General features: G+C 45.8%; 1 protein-coding gene across 1 annotated transcript in view; it reads right to left on the minus strand.

The window, feature by feature from the left end:
- ZMAT4 (zinc finger matrin-type 4) overlaps positions 1 to 25,518 on the minus strand; it is a 1,011,964-nt gene that overhangs the window by 683,433 nt on the left and 303,013 nt on the right. Inside the window, exon 4 of the mRNA XM_077455722.1 lies at positions 9,864 to 10,023. Within this exon, the coding sequence (XP_077311848.1) occupies positions 9,864 to 10,023 (160 nt within the window). The remainder of the gene's footprint in view (positions 1 to 9,863; positions 10,024 to 25,518) is intronic.

Below are 25,518 nucleotides of genomic sequence, written 5' to 3' on the forward strand. Positions count from 1 at the left end.
CTCAGTTGGAGGAAATATCCCGGGTCACCTACCACACAGTACCGTAGGTTCGGAAGAAGGGAATAAGTACTATGTGTTCAAGCCTTGAGGGGGGGGGGGGGTCCTTCGGTAGTCTGCAATATTAACCACTTGGCTGGTCTGACATGTACCTGGAGTAGCCTTAAAGAGGAAGTAAACCCTGATGAGTTTACTTCCTCTTTCATTCCCTGCAAAGGCAAAGCATAATGGACTACTATGCACCGCCGCTGTCATTCGGCACGAGAGCCGACACACGCGGCATCTTCGTCGTTGACGATGCCGCGATCAGTGCGCCTACGCGCCGCTGTCTACGACGCATGCGCCGTAGACAGCGGTGCCTGTCTTTCGGCAAATATCTCCTAAACCGTGTAGGTTTAGGAGATTTTTCTTGGACCTACAGGTAAGCCTTAATCTAGGCTTACCTGTAGGTCAAAGTGTGTTGTAAGGGTTTACAACCACTTTAAAACCCCATTCAAATGGAGGCACTGCTGAGATAAGGTGATCACCTGTGGTAAGGTACCTTTTTGTCTCATTTTAACAAATTGTTTTCTTGCCTCAGCTCTGGTAAAAACGTAGTCTCTTAAATTTAATTAAGAAGGGAGACGGACCAGGCCTTACAGGTGGCCTTTGGTAGGGCCGGCTTTTGGCAAGCCCGGCTTTTGGTAAGCACTCTGCTATTTCCACAGTAAATTATGAGTGAGACCATCCATGGAAAACTCCCCTCAGGCACCATCCCTAATGTATAAAATGACCTTATATTTCAATTCCATCCCCTCTAAGGATGGGGGAATAAAGTTAAGCGGGACTTTGAATGAGCTTATCGAGGACATTTAGAACAATCCATTAAAATATAACAAACTTTACTACATCATTACAAGGCATTAAGAACACACATCAGCATATATTAATTCATTAACACCTCTACGACTAAGCCCCAGTGGGCGGGTCTAAACATGTCAGAGGACATGGCGCGTGGAGAGGTGCAAGGCTGAGTCTGACTTATACATGTTAACCACATAGACTGGGTGGGGTTGAGCAGCAAAAAGTTTAGCATATATTAATTGCCATATAATTTTAACCGTAAGAAATACATAGTAGTGATTTCCGACAGGTGCAGTGGATCGACCCGTTTTGCACGGTAAATGCTTCCTCAGGATCCACGCTCGGTGATATGGCTATTTTAAAGGTTACAAAATATTTGAAAGCAACGTCAAAATGTATAAAAATATCAACAATGCTCATTGTTATGTGTTTCTCTTTGGAAAATAATAAAATCTTTATGGAAAAAAAAAAATGTATAAAAATATACATAATTATCACAATTTAGTTTTATTTATTCATTCTTAGAGGGGTGGAGTAAAAATACATAGTAATCAATCATCACACGGCTTACATTTAAAGAATGCCTTTAGTGATGCAATTAATGATACAAGCTGTAAGTCAATACAAGGGCAATGAAACACCAGTTCAGTGTCACTGCAAGGGAGATGGCAACCCAGACAGCAAGGATAACTTGCCAACAATTTGTGGCAGTGTTGAATTGCAAGTCTATTGACTTGCTGCAAATTTTCACTGGCAAGTTATACACTTGCAGAGCACTTGAAGCACGAGTTGCAAGTAAAAAATATGGATGTGACACTCAGCTGGCCAAGACCATCCAAGTGCCTTCTACAGTGTCTTGGGGGTGCACTAGTGGGGGGGGGGGGGGGGGGTGGCTGAGTGTGTCATGTGATGTCATGGTGCAAGGGAGCCGAGCTGAGCGGCCAGAGCCTCGTGCTACGGGACGGGAGCAAGGCAAGGTGGGAGCGGGACTGCCAGTGCTGTATGGACTGGAGTGGACTAAAGGGACCGCCTGGCATGGAGAGAGACTGTCACTGTGACTCAGGAGGGGGCGGGGCATGTCTGTGATCTGTGCTGCTGCACACTGCTGTCTCTCTGAGGGTCAATTTCATGTGTATGTGTCGCCCATTCTAATTTCTTGTCCTGTCCCTGAGCTACATACTTACTATATCGAAAATGAAATAAGAAATGTGGGGGTTTTTTTTGCCTCAAATTGATTGTAAAGGATTGTTTTTTTTTTTTTTTTTTTTAAATAACAAACATGTCATACTTACCTGCACTGTGCAGGTCGTTTTGCACAGAGTGGCCACGAACATCCTCTTCTGGGGTCCCCCGGTGGCTCTCGCGGCTCCTCCCCACATCAGTTAACTCCCTAGGAGAAGCGCACTCCCGGGGGAGGGGGGTTACCTTGCGGGCACGCTCCCGAGTCCAGCATTTGCGTCCATAGACACGAATGCCGGACTCGGCCCCGCCCCCCCGCATAATTGGATTGGAGCCAATGGCTGCGCTGCTATCAATCTATCAAATCAAGAGCCGGGACCCTGTGGAGAGAGGGACAGAGGAGATTAAGGGGCTCAGGTAAGTAAAACGGGGGAGGGGGGAGCTGGGGGGCCTGTGACTGCCAGGTGTTTTGTCACCTTAATGCATCCTAAAAAAAAAACACAAGGGTTTACAACCCCTTTAATATTTTCCTTAAATCACTTTGCTAACTGCATATTGTACATGTTTGTAGCCTAAATACTGAAATTTGCACTTAAAGCGTAACTCCAGTTTTGTTGAGAACAAAAAAAAAACATTCCCCTCTGGGTGATCTGTATACGTTGCAAGGATTGTAACAAACTTTGTTGCAGATCCCTACCTTTTGTTATCCCGAAGAAATCCCTGTGTGTTCCTCTCTGTCTCTGTGATGAGTGGGTCTAATGGGAGTGGTTTCGTAATTATCTATCAGGTGAGCACCTGCACAGCACTAATGAGGAAAGCTGCAGGGCCTGCATCCCTTTAGATGTGTTCCTACAGGGAGCGTCACACCAAAAATGACATTTCTGTTGCCTGCAATCTGACTTGTATCGTAAGCAGACTTCTGTGAAAAACTGGTGACGCTTTCACACAAGCAGGTTATTATTGTTTCGGGGGGTGGTCAGTACACACTCCGTGTACAGAACAACTCCAGGCGGCCATATTGCAATGCATTCTCAGAAAATGACAGCGGCTGCAGATTGAAAAGGAAAGCTGATTTTTAACCACTCAAGGACCAGCCTCCTTTTGAGAGTTTGGTGTTTACATGTTGAAAAAATTTTTTGGGGCTAGAAAATTACTTACAACCCCCAAACATTACATTGTTTTTTTTTTCTAACACCCTAGAGAATAAAATGGCGGTCGTTGCAATACTTTTTTTCACACCGTTTTTGCGCAGCGGTCTTACAAGCGCACTTTTTTTGGGAAAAAAAATCACTTTTTTGAATAAAAAAAAAATAAGACAGCAGTAAAAATTAGCCCAATTTTTTTTATATTGTGAAAAATAATGTTGTGCCGAGTAAATTGATACCCAACATGTCACGCTTCCAAATTGCGCCCGGCTCGTGGAATGGCGACGAATGTTTACCCTTAAAAATCTCTATAAGCGACGTCCCTTGTAATAGAAAAAAACATGGCAGGGTCCTCTTGAATATGAGATCTGAGGTCAAAAAGTCCTCAGATCTCATATTTAGTCTAAAATGCAATAAAAAATAAAAATACAAAAAATTGTAATTTAAAAAAATCCTTAAAAAAATTGTCCCTTTAAGAGCTATGGGCAGAAGTGACGTTTCGACGTCGCTTCCGCCCAGCAAGTGTATGGAGACGGGTGGGGGCCATCTTCCCCCTCACGCGTTTCCATACTGAGCCAGCAGGAGGATGCGATCGCCTCCGCAGCTGCCGACAGCTCTGGTAAGCGGCGGAAGGCACCGGATCACGGCGGGAGGGGGGGGGCCCCCCTCTCCCGCCACCGATAAAAGTGATCTCGTAGCGAATCCGCCGCAGGTACCACTTTTATCTTGTAGCAGACCGCCCGCTGAAGAAGGGGGTTACCGGGGTTATGGCAGCTAGCTGCCACCATAACAACGATATCCTCCTTCAGACAGCCGCCGTAAAACTGCGGCGGGCATTCCGTAAGTGGCTAATAAAATTCAATTACAAGATAACTTTTGTATACTCACAATTGTATATGCTATATCATTTTTTCCTTATTTGCTACTTTTTTTTTTTCTTCCCACGAAAGTGGAGCCACCCTTTAAAACTGCAAAAAGTGTCAGTAAAAACTTGGCGGGGTGGGGTTTCAGTCAATTTCAATTTGGTAGGTTGGCAAAACTGAGCAGCGGAAGCCAATGGCTCCCACTGCTATCAATGCGAGGAGGCAGAAAGAGAAGAGAGCTGCATGCTGGATCGAGATTAGGCTCAGAAAAGTTTGGAGGGGGGGACAGGGGGGGTGGTAGGGGGGTTTGGAGGGAGGGGTACGGGGGGTGGGTGGGATGGGGGTACGGGTGGGATGGAGGGGGTACGGGGGATGGGTGGGATGGCGGGGGGGGGGATGGGGGTACGGGTGGGATGGAGGGGGGTTTGGTGGGGGGGGGGGGGGTGGCGGGGGGATGGGGAGGGAGGGGACGTGGGCGTGGCAGGGGTGAATCTTGCAGCACAAGGTTTTTTTTTACCTTAATGCAGAGAATGCATTGGAACCACTTCAATCCACCCCCAAAAATATTTTTGACATATAACTGAAGTCTGGTAGGCAACTGAACAGTCTCCAGCCACACAGCAGTTATTATATAAAAAAAAAAACACATTTGCTGCTCATCAGCATTGATTATTTAAAGGTTCTTGGAATGGAGACGGAGTGCCCTACTTGGCGAGCTAGACGCTCTTTGTTCTGTGTGATCGGAATGGCTCGCGGCTCATAAGGCTTATTTGCAGTCTTGGCTTTCCTGTGCTAAAAGCTCCCGTCATATTGAAGGAAGCAGACAATTTGTGCGGCTTCTTCTGCCTAAAGGGTACAACGGGGACTTGTGTATTTACATCATGGAGCAGAAAGGGAAATAGAGATACCATACCATGACTGCATGACACCCGGTGCCGCCATTACCCCTAATCCACACATGTCAAACACAAGACCTTGTCATGTGGCCCTTGTACCCAGTTTTGCAGCTGGAACGTGGCGGAACTCCAATTCCACCATCTCCGCGCTCTCTCACCCACCACTCCTGATCCCGAGACAGCTTTGCTCTCAGATGTAACCGGTCCCTGCACGCACTAGCGGCAGGGCGTGGCAGGGACAGCTCTCCAGAGAGAGAGAGAACAATCTCCCTGCAAGGTGAGGCAGATCCGCCTACACGGGGGAGGTGCTAGAGCCGGACCAGATAGAAGAGAGTGGAGGGGTTGGAGTTGCACACTGTGTAGTGTGCATAGTGCACCCCTAAACTCTGCACTCTGTACATAGCACACCTGTAAATCCTGCTCTCTGTATGTAGTGCACCCCCAAAAACCCTGCACTCTGTGCGCAGCGCCCCCCCCCTAAACCTTGCACTATGTATGTAGCCCACCCCTGAACACTGTGTTTAGGGCACCCCTGGAACTGCACTCTGTACACAGCGCACCTCTGAATTCTGCACTCTATACGTACTCCTGAGCTCTGCACACTATACATACCACATTCCTGAACTCTGCACTCTGTACATAACACACGTGAACCCTGCATTCTATATGTAGAGCATTAATGAACTCTGCACGTTATACGTAACAAACTCCTGAACCCTGCACTCTGTACGTAACGCACTCCTGAACCCTGCACTCGATATATAGAGCATTCCCGAACGCTGCACTCGATATATACTCTGCACGTTATACGTAACAAACTCCTGAACCCTGCACTCTGTACGTAACGCACTCCTGAACCCTGCACTCGATATATAGAGCATTCCCGAACGCTGCACTCGATATATACTCTGCACGTTATACGTAACAAACTCCTGAACACTGCACTCTGTACATAACGCACTCCTGAACCCAGCATTCGATATATAGAGCATTCCCGAATGCTGCACTCAATATATATGCTGCACGTTATACGTAAAACTCCTGAACACTGCACTCTGTACGTAACGCACTCCTGAACCCTGCACTTGATTTATATAGAGAGCATTCCCAAACGCTGCACTCGATATATAGAGCATTTCTGAACTCTACACTCTGTACATAGAGCCTTCCTGAATCCTGCACTCTGTACATAATGCATTCCTGAGCTCTGCACTCTGTATATTACACACTCCTGAACCCTGCACTCTGTACATAACGCACTCCTGAACTCTGCACATAACGCACTCCTGAACTCTGCACATAACGCACTCCTGAACTCTGCACTCTGTACATAACGCACTCCTGAACTCTGCACTCTGTATGTAACGCACTCCTAAACCATGCACTCTGCACATAACACACTCCTGAACTCTGCACTCCATACATAGAGCATACCTGAACTCTACATTCTGAACATAACAATCTCCTGAACTAGGCACTCTGTACAAAACGCACTCCTGAACTCTGCACTCTATACATAGCGCACAGCTGAACTCTGCACTCTGTACATAACACACTCCTGAAACCTGCATTCTGTACTTGGTGCACCCCAGATACAACCAGCCCTTTGAGGGCAACCATACTGCTGATGCGGCCCACAATGAAATTGAGTTGACACCCCTGCTATAATCCATCACATCATCTGGAATATTTTTTGGCTTTGCGATGGACCAACTCATGAGCTAAGATAAGTCTCCTCGGCATGACTGCTGAGCATCGTTCTCTATATTTGTGCTTTGTATACATCAGTTCTTAAATCCGAGTTCCTTTTTTTTTTTTTTGCTTTTGCAGTTTATTTTGAAAACCTATATTGTGTATATGGTATATTGCATATTATTATTATTATTATTATTAATCATGATTAATATATCACCAATAGTTTGCATAGTGCTTTACAAAATAGAGACAGTACAGTAACTATACAACTTAGAAAAGAGGGTTAGAAGCTCATAGGATAGATCGTGCCCCTGTATACAGTATTGTATCTATCTCTATACACTGTACAGTATACTCTGGGCTGAAGGAATGCGTTGCATACAGATCCCACCCAATAACGTGTAGTTTACACTTTCTAGCAAAAAAAGAGGGTGCACCAGCCTAGCGCATTACCTTTGCAAACTCTTTCACAAGCTCATCAAAAACCACCAAAGACAATGGAGCCCTATCCGCTGCAAGCGCTCCTTGACTCGGGAAGATGCAGCCTGGATCTAATTGGCTTATGCCTTTAGAGGGAGTCCCCCTCTTCATCAGAAAAAAAAAAAAAAAAAAGAAGAGGTGGACTCCATCAAAATTGACAATTTTTCCCACGATTGATTGCAAGTCACGTGGCAATCGGTGTAAAGTGCACAACGCACATTTGCGTGCCAGTCATTCATTCTAGCTCCTCAAACAGGATGGATCGATTTTGCTGCGGATCATCGCACAACAGAATCGGCAAAACACAACTCTAGGGACGCATTCACACCTTCGCCATTTGGGATTCTGGGCGGAATCGCCGCAATTCTGCCCTCCATTCCAAATCGCGCGGGCAGTCGGTGCAAGCAACTAGCAATGCACGCTTGGGTGCCGTTCATTGTAAATGGCACCCCAAAAGGCGGTGCAATTTTGCTAAACGCAAGGGCCGCGGGCCGAATCTGGCCCTCCAGGCCATTTCATGTGGCCCTCACGCCCCTCCTGCAGCTCCGCCCCCAGCTTCTTCCCAGCAGCAACACAAGGTAAGGGGGGTAGGTTGTCATGTAAGGGAGGGGGACTCTTGACTCTGGATATTTGCTTATAAGTATTTTTAGAATAATACAATTCTATGCCATTAGAAAAAGAGGAATGCACGCCGCTGGTATTTTGCCGCGATTGCCGCCCGACAGGATCGCACTGCAATTGCAGCAAAACACGACAAAATACATGCACACTGCAGTTCAAAAAAAAAAAAGCTGCTTTTACAGGCAATACCAAGAAAAGAAGAAAAGATCGATCGCACGCTTGGATCCAAAAGACGCTGTAGAAATGTCTTTGTTGTCGTGAGCCCGACAAAATTGCAATGGTGATCAGTTGACGAACTGTGCTTGTTCACACGAGCACGGTCCTTTTCGCGCGAAACGCGTCAACTGATCACCATTGCAATTTTGTCTGGCTCATGACAACAAAGACATTTCTACCGCACCTTTAGGATCCAAGTGTGCAATCGATCTTTTCTTCTCTTCTTGATATTGCCTACGGTGATGAGCCGGGATTAGCACCTCGGACCAGGTGTGCCCATGTTTTTTGCCTGAAGCGCTGTGTGCACCCTTGATCCAATTACACATCCGAACTGTCAGTTTGCATTGCGATATGGGGGGGGGGGGTGTCATTAACATTGTATTGACACTCCCAGCAGTTTGCATATGGAAGTGTGAAACTGCCATGCGAGTCGGGTGCTATGCGGGAACCCGCAGTGGATTCGCAGTTTGCATGAAGCTTGGCCCAAAAAGCTGCAGGAGAAAACGCACATAGGGCAGCACATTGCGTTGAATGGGCTGCCCTATGTGTGACACGCAGAATCGTCTGAAAATTGCTCGCAATTAAAAAAATAATAATAATGTGTGAATGGGGCCTTAATCTCTCTGTAGCAAATAAAATTTAAATGCCAGTGCAGCCCCTATCTATATGTAAGGAGGCAGCCCAAAATGTGATTGGATTAGTAGCAGGGGCGGACTGACCATTCAGCCACTTGGGCACTGCCCGAGGGCCCCAGGCCACTAGGGGGCCCCATCAGGGTTGCCAGCCTCAGTAAAACCAGGGACAGTATGTAAAAATTCCTCTCCAGTACCTTCTCAGCCAATAGAAACATGTCTGTGTATACTATGTGTACATGTATGTGTATACTGTGTAATTGTATACTGTGTGTGTGTGTTTTTGTATACTGTGTGGCCCCATAATCTCCGATTACCTGGGGGCCCCATAATCTCCTATTGCCCTGGGGCCCTATGAATTGTCAGTCCACCCCTGATTAGCAGTATTCCATCGCTTAACCGCTTGCCGACCGCCTCACGCTGATATACGTCGGCAGAAGGGCATGTACAGGCAGAATCACGTACCTGTACGTTGCCCTTTAAGAGGCGGCCAGCGAGCGCATGTGCCCGCAGCAAGCTCCGTGAGTCCGATAGCGACTCGATGGCCGCAGGGACACCCGCGATCGCCTCACAGGGAGGAAGAACGGGGAGATGCTAAAGTAAACAAGCATCTCCCCGTTCTGCCTAGCAACAGTGTCACTGATCTCTGCTCCCTGAGATCGGGAGCAGAGATCAGTGATGTGTCACACACAGCCACGCCCCTCACAGTTAGAAACACTCCCCAGGACACACTTAACCCCTACAGCGCCACCTAGTGCTTAACCCCTTCACTGCTGCCAGTGTCATTTACACAGGAATCAGTGCATTTATATAGCACTGATTGCTGTATAAATGACAATGGTCCCAAAAATGTATCAAAAATGTGTCGTGCAGTCACGATAAAAATTGCAGATCGCGGCCATTTAAAATTAAAAAAAAAAATATTAACAAAAATGCCTATCCCCTATTTTGTAAACGCTATAACTTTTGCACAAACAAATCAATATACGCTATTGCAATTTTTTTTACCAAAAACATGTAGATGAATACATATCGGCTTAAACTTATATATTTTTGGGGGGTATTTATTAAGGCAAAATGTAAAAAAAAAGTGTTTTTTTCAATCAATAATCGCTTATTGCGATTTTTAATATCTCTCTATCTATCTATCTATCTATCTATCTATCTATCTATCTATCTATCTATCTATCTATCTATCTATCTATATGACAAGGAATCCACAAAGCTCCAAGATATTTAGCGGCAGCATTCGATTCCATCCGTTTCCTGTCGCCGGTATAAATAAGTGTCTCTCACCTGCTCGAGTTGGAATGTCTGGAGACTCCCCAAGGACCAGTTTCACTCTCTTGGCGTGAGTCTTTCCTTGGTAATGGGATTCAGCGACAATCGCAGACGTGAAGAACATGTTGCAGAGGGTGCAGCATTTGTTTTTATCCACTTCAGTCTCATCGCTTTCCTAATAAAAAAAAATAAAAAATACAAAAAATAAAAAATAAATCAAGTAAAATATGTGTCTTAAAATGTTATGAATTCATACAGATAAAAAGGAAATCGGTACCATGTATCAGGGTTACTTCCTGAAAATTGGCCAGACTGAATATTTAATAAAAAACATTGTTTCAATAAACTCCTATTGGGCTTTGTATACAATGGCAATCGGTAGGTGCCTGTGCCCTGCTTGTTCTCGCCGGGTCTTTTGATGAAAACAAACTGTCTGTGTTGCTGTAGGGTCAATCCTTCTTTCCCCTTTAACCACTTGCCTACCGGGCACTACACACCCCTTTCCTGCCCAGGAGCCATTTTTTTTTTTTCAGATTTCAGTGCTGTCGCACTTTGAATGACAATTGCGCGGTCGTGCTACGCTGTACCCAAACACATTTCTTATCATTTTCTTCACACAAACAGAGATTTATTTTTCTGGTATTTAATCACTGCTGGGTTTTTTATTTTATTTTTACAAAAAAAAAAAAAGACCATGAATTTTGAAAAAAAAAAATGTTTACTTTTTTTCTGTCAGTAAATTTTGTAACTAAGTAATTTTTCGCCTTCACTGATGTGTGCTGATGAGGCGGCACTGATGGGCACTGATAGGCTGAACTGGTGGGCATTGATGAGGTGCCACTTATGGGCACTGATAGGTGGCAATAATATGTGACACTGATGAGCTCTGTTAGGTGGTACTGATAGGCAGCACTGGTGGGCACAGATAGGCCGCATGGACAGGCGGCGTGGATAGTAATGCACTGATGGGCACTGATGAGCATTGATCGACAGCAGTGATGGGCATAGATGGGAAGCACTGATTGGCATCACTAACGGGCACTGATTGGTGGCACTTGTGAGCACTGATTGCTGCCACTGGTGGGCACTGATTGCTGGCATTGGTGGGCACCGATTGATGACACTGTACTGCTATATTGTAATCAGGGCACTGATGATCAGTGCCCTGATTACATTCCTAGATGTCCCCCTGCGTGGAGATGCCGCTGATCGGCTCTCCTCGCCACACACTCTGTCAGCGATTACCGGCATCTCTGCATTTACATATGACCGGCTGTGATTGGACACAGCGAATCACATGGTTAAAGAGCCACGGACGCAGCTCTTTACAGAGATCGGGATCGTTGCTAGGACACGGCGCGGGCCATGTTTGCCGTGCTGCACACCTCCACGGGCGCGTGAGAGCGGCCGTTCTGGCCACGATGTGATATGTCATGTGACGGCGTCCCAGAACGCGAGCCGCACCGCCCCACCGCCATTTGACAGTGGGGGGGCAGCAAGCAGTTAAAGTGGTTCTAAAAGCTGTGCAGTGCCCCCCCCCCCACCCTAGGACCCCTAAAAAACGTATCTGAGCTCAGGGGCGGCCTGTCCTCTATCCACGCCACCCCCTATATGATAGATTCATGTAAGGCATGCATCTATCCATGGCCACCACGGCCACCCCTTATTCATGCGTCCAGCCCCTTTGAGAAAAGCATCCGCCCACGCTGGTTTTGTGGTTCTGACGGGGAAATACGGAAAATCGCGCTAATCCAGCCTGGAGATCGCGCGGGGGGGGGGGGTGAATCTAGATTGCCAGTCTCCAGGGATTCTTCCTACTCTGTCGAACACAGTCAGTGAGCCAATGAAGAGAGAGGGGGGAGGGGCCAAGATGTGGCTCCATGTCTGAATGGACATGCAGAGCAGCGGCTCGCGACTGTGCCTGTCGAGTGTCCCCATTGCAAGTTGCTGGCTCTGGGGGGGACTCGACAGGAGGGAGGGGCCAGGAGTGCCTGTGGGGGACTGGAGAAGAAGATTATCGGGGCTGCTCTGTGCAAAACCACTGTACAGAGCAGGTAAGTAGGACATGTTTGTTTTTTTTATTTTGCCTTTAATATCATTTTTCTAAACTGCACTAGTGATCTGAAAGGAGGAAATATACTGGTGGCTGTAAGCAATTAAATAAATCTAAAACAAAAGGTTTTTTTTTTTTTTTGGTTTGGATGGAGTAGGGAATTATTTCACATCGTTGAGATTTCCCTTCATTTCCTGTCCCCTAGACACTGAGAAATATCTCCAAAGTAGCAGAAATCCTCTTTGAGGGCTTGTGCCTAAGGCCATAAGTAGCTTCAATTCAGGTAATGACAAGCTACATTTGATATTAGTTTGAGACGCTTCTGAGCTCAGAGTTTGCTGTTGGGGGCATTTGGCCTGAAATTCAACTGCTTCTGACCAGGAGGGCGACATCTTTCCGACCAGAAGCTGATTTGACTGGAGGTTGACTTCTTCTGACTGGGGGTTGAACTCCTTCTAACCTAGAGTTTACCGCCTTCTAACCTGGAATTGACTCCTTCTGACTGGTGATTGAAGTCCTTCTAACCTAGAGTTGACCTCCTAACCTGGAGATGACTCCCCTGACTGGAAGTTGAACACCTTCTAACCTAGAGTTGACTGCCTTCTAACCTGGAATTCATTCCCTCTTGACTGGTGATTGAACGCCTTCTGGCTGAAGTTAACTGCCTTCTGACTGATGGTTTTAACTCCCTCAAACCTAGAGTTGACCTCCTTCTAACCTGGAGTTGACTCCTTGTGACTGGCGGTTGAACTCCATCTAACCTAGAGTTGAACGCCTTCTAAACTGGAGTTGAAACCTTCTGACTGATAGTTGAACTCCATCTAACTGAAGGTTTAACTCCTTCTAACCTAGAACTGACCTCCTAACCTGGACCTGACTCCTTCTAATTGGTGGTTGAACTCTTTCTAACATAGAGCAGACCTCTTCTATCCCAGGGTGGACTCCTACTAACTGGCTTTTAAACTTGGAGTTGACCTCCTAAGTTGCATCAACCTGCATTAAAGTAGAAGTACGGGTTTGGCTTTTTTTTCCCTATTCATAGTTACCTAGATGGATGCTGCATCAGTCCCCCGGCGTCTCTGCCCTGAGAACCAAGCCATCAAACGCTGCCGATGGCTCAGTTCCCTCGGCTCCCTGAGCTCCTCCATGCTGACTGGAGCGCTGAGCTGTGGAGGGGAGCAGCCGTTTCAGCCTCTCAGTGGCTTGCTGAGAGGCTGAGACTGCCATTAGTCTAGGCACCTTGCAGATCCAGACTTCTGAAGTCAGGATGACACGGTTCCTGGACTGAACTTGGTAATGTCGACAGGAGTGCAAAATTCATTTCACACTCCTGTGACCCTTAGGAGAAGCCCAGCCAAACGAGCCCAGGCTGGACTTCTTTAAGCTACTTTTGCATTCCCATTTTGTTGGAAGGCAACATGTTTTATTTCATAATACAAGATGTGCTTGAAATATGAAATATGGATATACCAAGCCTCCGCATTCTTGGGGGCTGTCTGGAATGTAACAAGGTGCACATCAAAGCTTTGTAGCATATTAGAATCTTCATCGGAAAGAAGAAGTCAGGCCCTCTAGCAAGGCTGAACAAAAGCTTGGCTCCTGACCACCTGGTGTGATAACACTCTGCAAGCAAGCTTCAAAGAGAGTCATGGCTGGCAGGATGATTAATGAAGGTGGGCTACAAAAGATCAAAGGATCAACAGGCACTGAAGAGGACCCAGGTCAGATAGCGATGATACATGGACGAAAGCTGCCCCTAGAGGCTAAAACAGCAAGACGGACAGAAATATAATATATTGAGAAGGACTGCCCCGTAAATACTTTCATTCGTTAGAAACCTAAATGGGCTGGCAATGGGGTTGGGTCTGGATGGTGTATGGATGAAGTTTAAAAAGTGCTGACCGAGAGGGAGAGCTCTCTCTCTGTCACCATTTTTGAGCCCAGCTGACGAGACAATATCTAGAGGACAGCCTTGTGATAAGTATATTTGAAGTTCTTTTGTTATACGCTCTATAATATTTTCCTTGAGTGTTTTCATGTTAACATTTTCCTATTTTCTTGGGAAATAAATAAGACGTTGTTTTACTAAGCAGTGTGTTTGTTTTCATAGCTAACCTTATATCATTATGCTTATCAACAGTAACATTATTAGAGTTTTAATAGACTAGCTAATTATAGGAATACAAGTTAATACATATATGCAATAAGTAGAGGAAATCCATAACCATCCATTTTAGCAGTATATTTCACATTGACTTTGTTGTGAATTCATTAACCACTTAACGACCAGCGCACGCCGATGTACGTCCTATTTTTGAAGAGGGATAGCTCGGTAACGGCAGCAGCTGCTGCCACAACCGAGTTATCCATCTCTTCAGGCGCCGGTTGTGTGTGCGATAACGGTGGTCTCCGCAGCGGATTCGCCGTGAGATCACCACTATCGGCCGTGGGAGAGGTGCCACCGCCCCCCGCCGCTCTCCCGCGCCCTCCTCTGCTTACCGGAGCCGTCGATAACGGCGGAGGTGATCGGGTCCTACCGATGGCTAGGTATGGAGATGAGGGAGGCTAAGATGGCCCCCCACTCGTCTCTATACCATAGGAGGGCGGAAGCGACGTCAAAACGTCACTTCCGCCCATACCTCTTAAAGGTATATTTTTTCAATGTCATTTTTTCAAATGACTTTTTTTTTGTTTTATTGCATTTAAGTTCAAATATAAGATCTGAGGACTTTTTGACCCCAGATCTCATATTTAAGAGGACCTGTCATGCTTTTTTCTATTACAAGGGATTTTTACTAGACATGTGCATTTGTTTTCGTCCGAATGCATTTTCGTCCGAATTTCAGCTATTTTCGTTTTCGTTTTGACAAACGATAACGAAAGCACAGAATCTGAAAAACGAAAGATCCGACATAAATAAATGCTTTATTTTCGTTTTCATTGTTACAACAGTTCGATATAGAATAGGAGATTCAACATGACTCTGACAACAATCTGTCTATAGAACCTGTGGTCGAATGTGCCTAACCTTACCTCTATTAGTCCAAGATTATATAGAGAAAATATTCGACAGAGAAAAAAAGATTTGACAGAGAGAAAAGATTCTGCAAGTTACTGTCCTAAAAAGTGTTTGGGGACCCGGGTCCTGCCCCAGGGGACATGTATCAATGCAAAAAAAAGTTTTAAAAAACGGCCGTTTTTTCGGGAGCAGTGATTTTAATAATGATTAAAGTGAAACAATAAAAGTGTAATATTCCTTTATATTTCGTGGGGGGGGGGGTGTCTATAGTATGCCTGTAAAGGGGCGCATGTTTCTGGTGCTTAGAACTGTCCCTGCACAAAGTGTCATTTATGCAGGAAAAAAAGTCCTTTAAAATCACTCGCAGCTATTATGAATTGTCGGCTCCCGTAATACAGAGAACACTCACTGAAAGTCATTGATAAAATAAATAAATAAATTAAAAATTTTTTTTTTTTAAAAAAGCGTGGGAGTCCCCCAAATTCAATTACTAGGCCCTTCAGGTCTGGTATGGATATTAAGGGAAACCCCGTGTCAAATGTAAAAATTTTTTACGTGGGGGTCCCCCTAAAAATCCACACCAGACCCTTTATCCGAGCACGCAACCTGGCAGGCCGCAGGAAAAGAGAGGGGGACGAGAGAGCGCCCCCCCCTCCCTCCTAAACTGTACCAGGCCACATGCCCTCAACATTGGGAGGATGCTTTGGGGGTCTGTGACCCCTCAAAGCACCTTGTCCCCATGTTGATGTGGAGAAGGGCCTCATCCCCACAACCGTGGCGCGGTGGTTGTGGGGGTCTACGGGCGGGGGGGCTTATCAGAATCTGGAAGCCCCCTTTAACAAGGGGACCCCCAGATCCCGCCCCCCCTGTTTGAAATGGTAAGGCTGGTACAAAAGTACCCCTACCATTTCACAAAGAAAGTGTAAAAATGTTTAAATAAGACAAACACACTTTTGAAAAATTCCTTTATTAAAAAAAAAAAAAAAAAAAGATTCCAGCGGTGGTAATCCACTCTTGCTATCCAGCGATGGATCTCCGGGGTCCAGTGATAGATGATCTGATCCAGCGCAGCGAATCCATCCATCTTCTGTCTCCACGGAGGAGACACTGCGGGGATTCCGGCGGCCTGGCGTTTGTTATATGCGGAGGGCGGGGCCACCCGTCACCTGACCCCACCCCCCTCTGACGCAAGGGGAAACCCGGGTTTCCCCGTGACGTATGGGTGACCCCGCCCCCCTCTGATGTAACACAGGCAGGTTTCCGTTAGATGATCATCCGTCGCTGGATAGCAAGAGTGGATTACCACTGCTGGAAATTTTTTTTATTTATTTTTTTATTTTTAATAAAGGAATTTTTCAAAAGTGTGTTTGTCTTATTTAACAATTTTTTACACTTTCTTTGTGAAATGGTAGGGGTACTTTTGTACCCCCTTACCATTTCAAACAGGGAGGGCCGGGATCTGGGGGTCCCCTTGTTAAAGGGGGCTTCCAGATTCTGATAAGCCCCCCGCCCGCAGACCCCCACAACCACTGGCCACGGTTGTGGGGATGAGGCCCTTCTCCACATCAACATGGGGACAAGGTGCTTTGAGGGGGTCACAGACCCCCAAAGCATCCTCCCAATGTTGAGGGCATGTGGCCTGGTACGGTTCAGGAGGGGGGGCGCTCTCTCGTCCCCTCCTCTTTTCCTATGGCCTGCCAGGTTGCGTGTTCGGATAAAGGGTCTGGTATGGATTTTTAGGGGGACCTCCACGTCAATTTTTGAAGGGCCTGGTAATTGAATTTGGGGGACCCCCACGCTTTTTTTTTATTTTTTATTTATTTTATCAATGACTTTCAATGAGTATTCTCTGTATTACGGAGCCGGCAATTCATAATAGCTGCGAGTGATTTTAAAGGACTTTTTTTCCTGCACAAATGACACTTTGTGCAGGGACAGTTCTAAGCACCAGAAACATGCGCCCCTTCACAGGCATACTATAGACAACCCCCCCCCCCCCCTACGAAATTTAAAGGAATATTACACTTTTATTGTTTCACTTTAATCATTATTAAAATCACTGCTCCCAAAAAAACTGCTGTTTTTAAAACTATTTTTTGCATTGATACATGTCCCCTGGGGCAGGACCCGGGTCCCCAAACACTTTTTAGGACAGTAACTTGCATATTAGCCTTTAAAATTAGCACTTTAGATTTTGAACGTTGGAGTCCCATAGACTTTAATAGGGTTCTAAATTTCACACGAAGTATGCTATACTTCTTTATACATTCGATAGACACCATATGCCTTCAAAGACAGATTCGACCGTAATTCATGTGGATTTTCGGACGAATGCAATTTTTGAACGAAAAACAAAATAAATAAAAACGAATTTCGGGAGTAACTAAATAAATTTATTTTTCGGACGAAAACGAAATTCCGAAACAAAATATTTTACTCTGCACATGTCTAATTTTTACATTCCTTGTAATGGGGATAAAAGTGATCTATTTTTTTTTAAACAGTGTAAAAATAAATAAAATAACTTAAAATAATTAAGAAAAAAATACGTTTTAAAAAAACACCCCGTCCCGACGAGCTCACGCGCAGAAGCGAGCGCATACGTGAGTAGCGCCCGCATATGAAAATGGAAGTCAAACCACACATGTGAGGTATCGCCACGATCGATAGAGCGAGAGCAATAACAATAATTCTAGCCCTAGACCTCCTCTGTAAGGCAAAAAATGCAACTTGTAGAATTTTTTAAATGTTGCTTATGGAGATTTTTGAGGCTAAAAGTTTGACGCCATTCCATGAGCGGGCGCAATTTTGAAGCGTGACATGTTGGGTATCAATTTACTCTGCGTAACATTATCTTTCACAATATAAAAAAAAAAATTGTACTCATTTTACTGTTGTCTTATTTTTTTATTAAAAAAAGTGCATTTTTTTCCAAAAAAACTGCACTTGTAAGACCGCTGCGCAAATACGGTGTGAAAAAAAGACCGCTATTTTATTTTTATAATATAAAAAGTTTGGGGGTTCTAAGTAATTTTCTTGCAAAAAACAAAAACGTTTTAACCACTTTCAGACCGGACCATTTTGCTGGTAAATGACCAGAGGTCTTTTTACAATTTGGCACTGCGCTGCTTTAACTGGTAATTGCGCGGTCATGCAATGTTGTACCCAAACAAAATTTGCGTCCTTTTCTTCCCACAAATAGAGCTTTCTTTTGATGGTATTTGATTGCCTCTGCGATTTTTATTTTTTGCGATATAAACGTAAAAAGACCGCAAATTTTGAAAAAAAATGATATTTTCTACTTTTTGTTATTAGAAAAATCCAATAAACTCAATTTTAGTCATACATTTAGGCCAAAATGTATTCAGCCACATGTCTTTGGTAAAAAAAAAGTCAATAATTGTATATTTATTGGTTTGCGCAAAAGTTGTCACATCTACAAACTAAGGTACGTTTTCTGGAATTTACGCAGCTTTTAGTTTACGACTGCCTATCTCATTTCTTGAGGTGCTAAAATGGCAGGGCAGTACAAACCCCCCCCAAATGACCCCATTTTGGAAAGTAGACCCCCTAAGGAAATTGATAAGAGGCATGTTGAGCCCATTGAATATTTAATTTTTTTGCCTCAAGCGATTGAATAATGACAAAAAAATTTTTTTTTTTTTTTTTTTACACAAAGTTGTCACTAAATGATATATTGCTCACGCATGCTATGGGCATATGTGAAATGACACCCCAAAATAAATTCTGCTGCTTCTCCTGAGTACGGGGATACCACATATGTGGGACTTTTTGGGAGCCTAGCTGCGTACGGGGCCCCGAAATCCAAGCACCGCCTTCAGGCTTTCTAAGGGCGTAAATTTTTGATTTCACTTCTCACTACCTATTACAGTTTTGAAGGCCATAAAATGCCAAGATGGCACAAAACCCCCACAAATGACCCCATTTTAGAAAGTAGACACCCCAAGCTATTTGCTGAGAGGCATGTTGAGTCCATGGAATATTTTATATTTTGCCACAAGTTGCGGGAAAATTACAAACTTTTTTTTTTTTTTTCACAAAGTTGTCACTAAATGATATATTGCTCATGCATGCCATGGGCATATGTGAAATGACACCCCAAAATAAATTCTGCTGCTTCTCCTGAGTACGGGGATACCACATATGTGGGACTTTTTGGGAGCCTAGCCGCGTACGGGGCCCCGAAAACCAAGCACCGCCTTCAGGCTTTCTAAGGGCGTTACAGTTTTGAAGGCCATAAAATGCCAAGATGGCACAACCCCCCCCCAAATGACCCCATTTTGGAAAGTAGACACCCCTAAATTTAGGGGTACACTAGTGAGACTAGGTAATAAATGGCGGGTGCCCTGAAACTATAAAAAAATAACTAACCAACCAGCGTCACCTGTAACAGTTATATGGTGATCACTGGTGAAAGGGTTAACTAGGGGGAAATCAGGGGGCTTTATGCGGTAGTATATGGGGGTCCCTGGCGCTATAAAAAGCTGCGGCGAACCTAAATACCTACCTGCCTAACTAGCGTCACCTGTGACACTAATACAGCGATCAGAAAAATGATCGCTTATTAGGCTGGGTTCACACTGGAGCGATGTGGGAACGCCACGAATGCGCGGCGGGTTCCCGCATCGCATGCCTCCCGGCGGCAGTTCACACTGCCCTATGCGAACTGCTGGGAGGGTCAGTGAAATGTTAATGACACCCCCAGATCAGTTCGCATATCGCAGTGCGATCTGCAAACTCGGATCGCATGGTGTGAACACCCATGCGATCTGATTCTGCTGCGGACCAAAAAAAGGGTCCCGTGCGAATTTGCGGCGGGTGCGGCGAATGGCTGAACTCGAATCGCACAGAGATCGGATGTGATTTGCACTGCAGTGCGGTGCGAATCACATTCGTTCTCATAAACCGCTGCAATGTGAACCCAGCCTTAGTGACACTGGCGACGGGGGGTGATCACGGGGTTAAACCTTTATTGGGGGGGTTAGGGGGGTACATTAGAACTAAAGGGGGCTAACCCTAACTGCCCTAACAGTTATTACAGTCACAAATGACACCAATGCAAAAAAAAAATAAAAATTACATTGGTGTCACTGTGACTGGGGGGCAGGGGTAATTGGGGGGGTGATCGGGGGGGTGTGAGTGTGCCTGGCATGTTCTACTGTGTAGTGTCGTGTTGGTGCAACTCACCGATCCTGTCTCCTCGGTGTCGGAACGAAAAATACCGACACGGAGGAGAGAATACATCACTTCCTCTCCTGTGTTTACATTACAGGAGAGGAAGTGATGTCACGGAGCATTTTCATTCGTCGGGAGCGATCGCGAGGGGGTGGCCATGAATGAATGGCCGTCCCCTCGTCCGGGATCGCTCCCGAACGAATACCGACCGCCACGGGCACCGGGCGGGAAGGCAGGGACGTACATGTACGCCAATATGCCTGCCCGTGCCATTCTGTCGACGTACATCGTCGTGCGGCGGTCGGGAAGTGGTTAAACATGAAAACACCGAGTCTGAAAAAGAGGCCTGGTCCTTAAGTGGTTAAGAAAAAATAATAATAATAATAATAATAAATTTAAAATTTACTGGCAGAGATGAGAGATTCCAGTAGGCCTCAAAAATGAAGTAAACTATTGCTCTTGAAAACCTTTCAGAGAAAAGCAGATGAGCTTGTTTTCTCTTTTACAAATCTCCAATATATCAACTATTTAAGGTCTTTACAAGCAGATGTTGAGACAGAAACTCGATGGAACAATAATGTATTTCGTCACAATACAAGGAGATATTTACCTGGTTTTAGTGGATAAACAAAAGCGACAAATACAGCCATGAAGACAAAAAGGTTGTTGTACTCTCAAATAGAAATTACCCTCACATGGCCTAAACGATTGTGTTTGAGTGAGGAACTGTTTAAACCGGAGGTCCACCCTAAAGTGGACCTTCCGCTCATTGGAACCCTCCCCCCCTCCGGCGCCACAATTGGCATCTTTCAGGGGGGAGGGGAGTGCAGGTACCTGTACAGTACAGGTATCTGCACCCACTTCCGGCGTAGAATCTGCAGAAGGTACGCCCCTTTCCGCAGAATCCACGCCCCTTTCCGAAAGTCCCCCGCTGCCTGCTGGGAAACACACGGATCCCAGAGACAGCGGGGACCATCCTTATTGCGCAGCGCGACTCGCGCATGCGCAGTAGGGAACCGGGAAATGAAGCCGCAAGGCTCCACTTCCTGATTCCCATACCCAAGATGGCGGCGGCAGCACCCGAGAGACGATCGAGAGATCGGCTTCGGGTGCCGACATCGCGGGTGCGCTGGGCGGGTAAGTGTCATTACTTTAAAAGTCAGCAGCTGCAGTATTTGTAGCTGCTGGCTTTAAAAAAAAAAAAAAAACGGCGGAACTCCCGCTTTAAGGTCTTTACAAGCAGACGTTGAGACAGAAACTCGATGGAACAATAGTGTATCTCGTCACAAAACAAGGAGATATTTACCTGGTTTTAGTGGATAAACAAAAGCGACAAATACAGCCATGAAGACAAAATTTTGTTGTACTCTCATATAGAAATTACCGTCACATGGCCTAAACGATTGTGTTCGAGTGACGAACTGTTTAAAGAGGGATTCCGCCACAAAAAAAAAAAAATATTAAAAGCCAGCAGCTATAAATACTACAGCTGCTGACTTTTAATAAATGGACACTCACCTGTCCCGGGTTCCAGCAATGCCGGCAGCCGAGGCCGATCGATCGCTCGGGCCTCGGCTGCTGCCACCATTCTAGGTGAGGGAATCAGAAAGTGAAGCGAATCGGAAGTGAAGCGAGCCGCGCCGCGCAATAGGAAATCTCCGCGCTGTCACTGGGACCCGTGTGTGTCCCAGCAGACAGCGCGGCAGGGCAGGAAATTGCGTAGACTCCCGTGGGAGTCTATGCCCGGAAGTGGGTGAAAATACCTGTCTTTGACAGGTATCTCCACCCCCCTCCCCCCTGAAAGGTGCCAATTGTGACACCGGAGGGGGGGGGGGTTCCGATCAGCGGAGGTTCCACTTTAGGGTGGAATCCCGCTTTAAATAGCCAACACCTTGGCTAACAACTCAGTGTGTGAAATTTTAGGAACTTCTGGACACAGCTAAACTATCTAAAACATTTATTGGAGTGCCCAAAGTCCATCCTAACACATAGTGTTAAAAAGATGTGAATGGTTAGGCAAGTCAGAAATATTCTAACCACTTCAGGCCCGGGCCATTTTGGCTGGCTAAAGACCAGACCGCTTTTTGCGTTTCGGCACTGAGTCGCTTTAACTGACAATTGCGCTGTCGTGCGACGTGGCTCCCAAACAAAATTGACGTCCTTTTTCTCCCACAAATAGAGCTTTCTTTTGGTGGTATTTGATCACCTCTGAGTTTTTTATTTTTTGCGCTATAAACAAAAATAGAGCGACAATTTTGAAAAAAAAAAAAAAAAACGCATTATTTTTAACTTTTTGCTATAATAAATATCCCCGAAAAATGTATAAAAAAACATTTTTTTTCCTCAGTTTAGGCCGATACGTATTCTTCTACATATTTTTGGTAAAAAAAAAAAAAAAAAATCGCAATAAGCGTATATTGATTGGTTTGCGCAAAAGTTATAGCGTCTACAAAATAGGGGATAGTTTTATGGCATTTTTATTAATTTTTTTTTTACTAGTAATGGTGGCGATCAGCGATTTTTATCATGACTGCGACATTATGGCGGACACGGACAATTTTTCTGTCAATTTCAGTCCAGGTGAGAATAGTCTCTAGGACAAAATAGAGAGAATGAATGTCCCTAGCATGGACAAGAACAGAAATAAAAACCCATAACAGTTACATCAGAAGGACTGCCCAACAATCATCGAGTTCCAAGGCTTTTATCACTTCCACAAACAACAGGAAAGCTGAAGACAAGCCAACATGTCTTTGGGGGCCAGAAAGATTGCCTTTCATCAAAGCTTAAGCAATGTTTCCATGTGTCTATGGACTCAAAGCAAAGCCCCCGGGTATATAAATCTCAGCCAGCAGTTTTGTCAATAAATGATCATGCCTGTGTCAGCCTACTCTGCCACTGGCACAAGCGTAATAGATCAATGATAAATCACCTGGGAAAGATTTGTACATACCTAACAGCTTTGCTTTGTACTAAACACTCTGATGTTTAAGCCGTGATGAAGGGAGATTTTTTTTGTCCCCCGAAATGTGTTGAATGTCTCCTGTGATCAGTCTGTGCGCGTTCCCGTTCTTTACCGGTCCCTCCTCTATACCTCTCCGTTCTAGGCTGTGTGGGCGGTGCCACTCGCCCATGCACGTAGGGTTACCTTTCACCATGCATTTGCTCAATAATGTCCGGAACCAGGCGGGGACTGCGATCATGTGAGAATCAAAAATTAAGCCAGTCCCCTGACTTTATTATTATTATACAGGATTTATATAGCTACAACAATTTACGCAGCGCTTTACAATATAAAAGAAGAGAGTACAGTTACAATACAATAAAATACAAGAGGATTAAGAGGGCCCATGCTCCGAAGAGCTTACAATCTAATAGGGTGGGGGCAGGTGGTACAAAAGGTTATAAATGTGGGGAATGAGCTGATGGAAGTGGTAGGAGATTAGTTGGAGACATGATAGATGAGATGAGATGAGTTTTCAGCAGCCATGTACTGGCCTTCGGGACTACCGGGAGTTTCCCCGTGGGCCGATGGCTCAGTGGGCCACTCTGATGTAAGGGGGCTGGTGATGGGACACTCTGATGTAAGGGGGCTGGTGAAGGGACACTCTGATGTAAGGGGGCTGGTGAAGGGACACTCTGATGTAAGGGGGCTGGTGAAGGGACACTCTGATGTAATGGGGCTGGTGAAGGGACACTCTGTTGTAAGGGGGCTGGTGATGGGACACTCTGATGTAAGGGGGCTGGTGATGGGCCACTCTGATGTAAGGTGGTGCTGATTGGACACTCTGATGTAAGAGGGTGCTGATTGGACACTCTGATGTAAGAGGGTGCTGATTGGACACTCTGATGTAAGGGGGCTGCTGATGGGACACTCTGATGTAAGGGGGCTGCTGATGGGGCACTCTGATGTAAGGGGGCTGGTGATGGGACACTCTGATGTAAGGGGGCTGGTGATGGGACACTCTGATGTAAGGGGGCTGGTGATGGGACACTCTGATGTAAGGGGGCTGGTGATGGGACACTCTGATGTAAGGGGGCTGGTGATGGGACACTCTGATGTAAGGGGGTGCTGATGGGGCACTCTGATGTAAGGGGGCTGGTGATGGGACACTCTGATGTAAGGGGGTGCTGATGGGACACTCTGATGTAAGGGGGCTGGTAATGGGACCCTCTGATGTAAGGGGTGCTGATGGGACACTCTGATGTAAGGGGGTTGGTGATGGGAGACTCTGATGTAAGGGGTGCTGATGGGGCACTCTGTTGTAAGGGGGCTGGTGATGGGACACTCTGATGTAAGGGAGTGCTGATGGGACACTGATGTAAGGGGGCTGGTAATGGGACCCTCTCTGTTGTAAGGGGGCTGGTGATGGGACACTCTGATGTAAGGGGGCTGGTGATGGGACACTCTGATGTAAGGGGGCTGGTGATGGGATACTCTGATGTAAGGTGGTGCTGATGGGACACTCAAAATGTAAGTGGGCCAGTCTGGATGAAGTCCAGGGCCAAATTTCTGTCCCAGTCCAGCCCTGGTTTTCAGGGATCGCCTGAAGGTAGCAAGAGTAGGGGATACCCGGACCAATGGAGGTAGCGAGTTCCGGAGGATGGGAGAGGCTCTGGAGAAATCCTGGAGACGAGCATGGGAGGAGGAGACGAGAGAGCTTGAGAGTAGGAGGTCTTGAGAAGAATGGAGGGGACAGTTTTGGTGATATTTGAAGACAAGAACGGTAATGTAGCTCGGGGCAGAGTTGTGAATGGCTTTGTATGTTGTGGTTAGTATTTTGAATTTAATTTGCTGGGTGATTGGGAGCCAGTGTAGGGATTGAAGGAGAGGGTAGGCAGACACTGAATGGAGGCCAGTGTAGGGATTGGAGGAGAGGGTTGGCAGACACTGAATGGAGGCCAGTGTAGGGATTGGAGGAGAGGGTTGGCAGACACTGAATGGAGGCCAGTGTAGGGATTGGAGGAGAGGGTTGGCAGACACAGAGCGGTTGGTAAGGTGGATACGTCTGGCAGCAGCATTCATGATAGACTGAAGAGGGGAGGAGCCTATGGAGAGGCAGGCCAATGAGAAGGGAGTTGCAATAGTCAAGGTGAGAGATAACAAGGGAGTGAATGAGGAGCTTGATGGTTTAATTTGTTAAAAAGGGGCGGATTTCAGAGATGTTACGGAGGTGAATTCTGCAAACTTTTGACAACGATTGTACTTGGGGCTGAAATAACAAGTCAGAGTCTGGGATTACACCGAGTAGCCTGGAGTGAGGGGAGGGCTTGATGGTTGCATTGTTGATTTTGATGGAAAAGTCATGGAGGGGGGCATGTGCAGGGGGGATTATTAATAGCTCAGTTTTAGAGAGATTTAGTTTAAGGAAGTAGTGCGACATCCATACTGATATGTCAGT

The sequence above is a fragment of the Lithobates pipiens genome, unplaced genomic scaffold (genome assembly GCF_037356315.1).
Source record: "Lithobates pipiens isolate NorthernLeopardFrog02 unplaced genomic scaffold, aLitPip1_a1.2 Scaffold_25, whole genome shotgun sequence".
Lineage (NCBI taxonomy): Eukaryota > Metazoa > Chordata > Amphibia > Anura > Ranidae > Lithobates > Lithobates pipiens.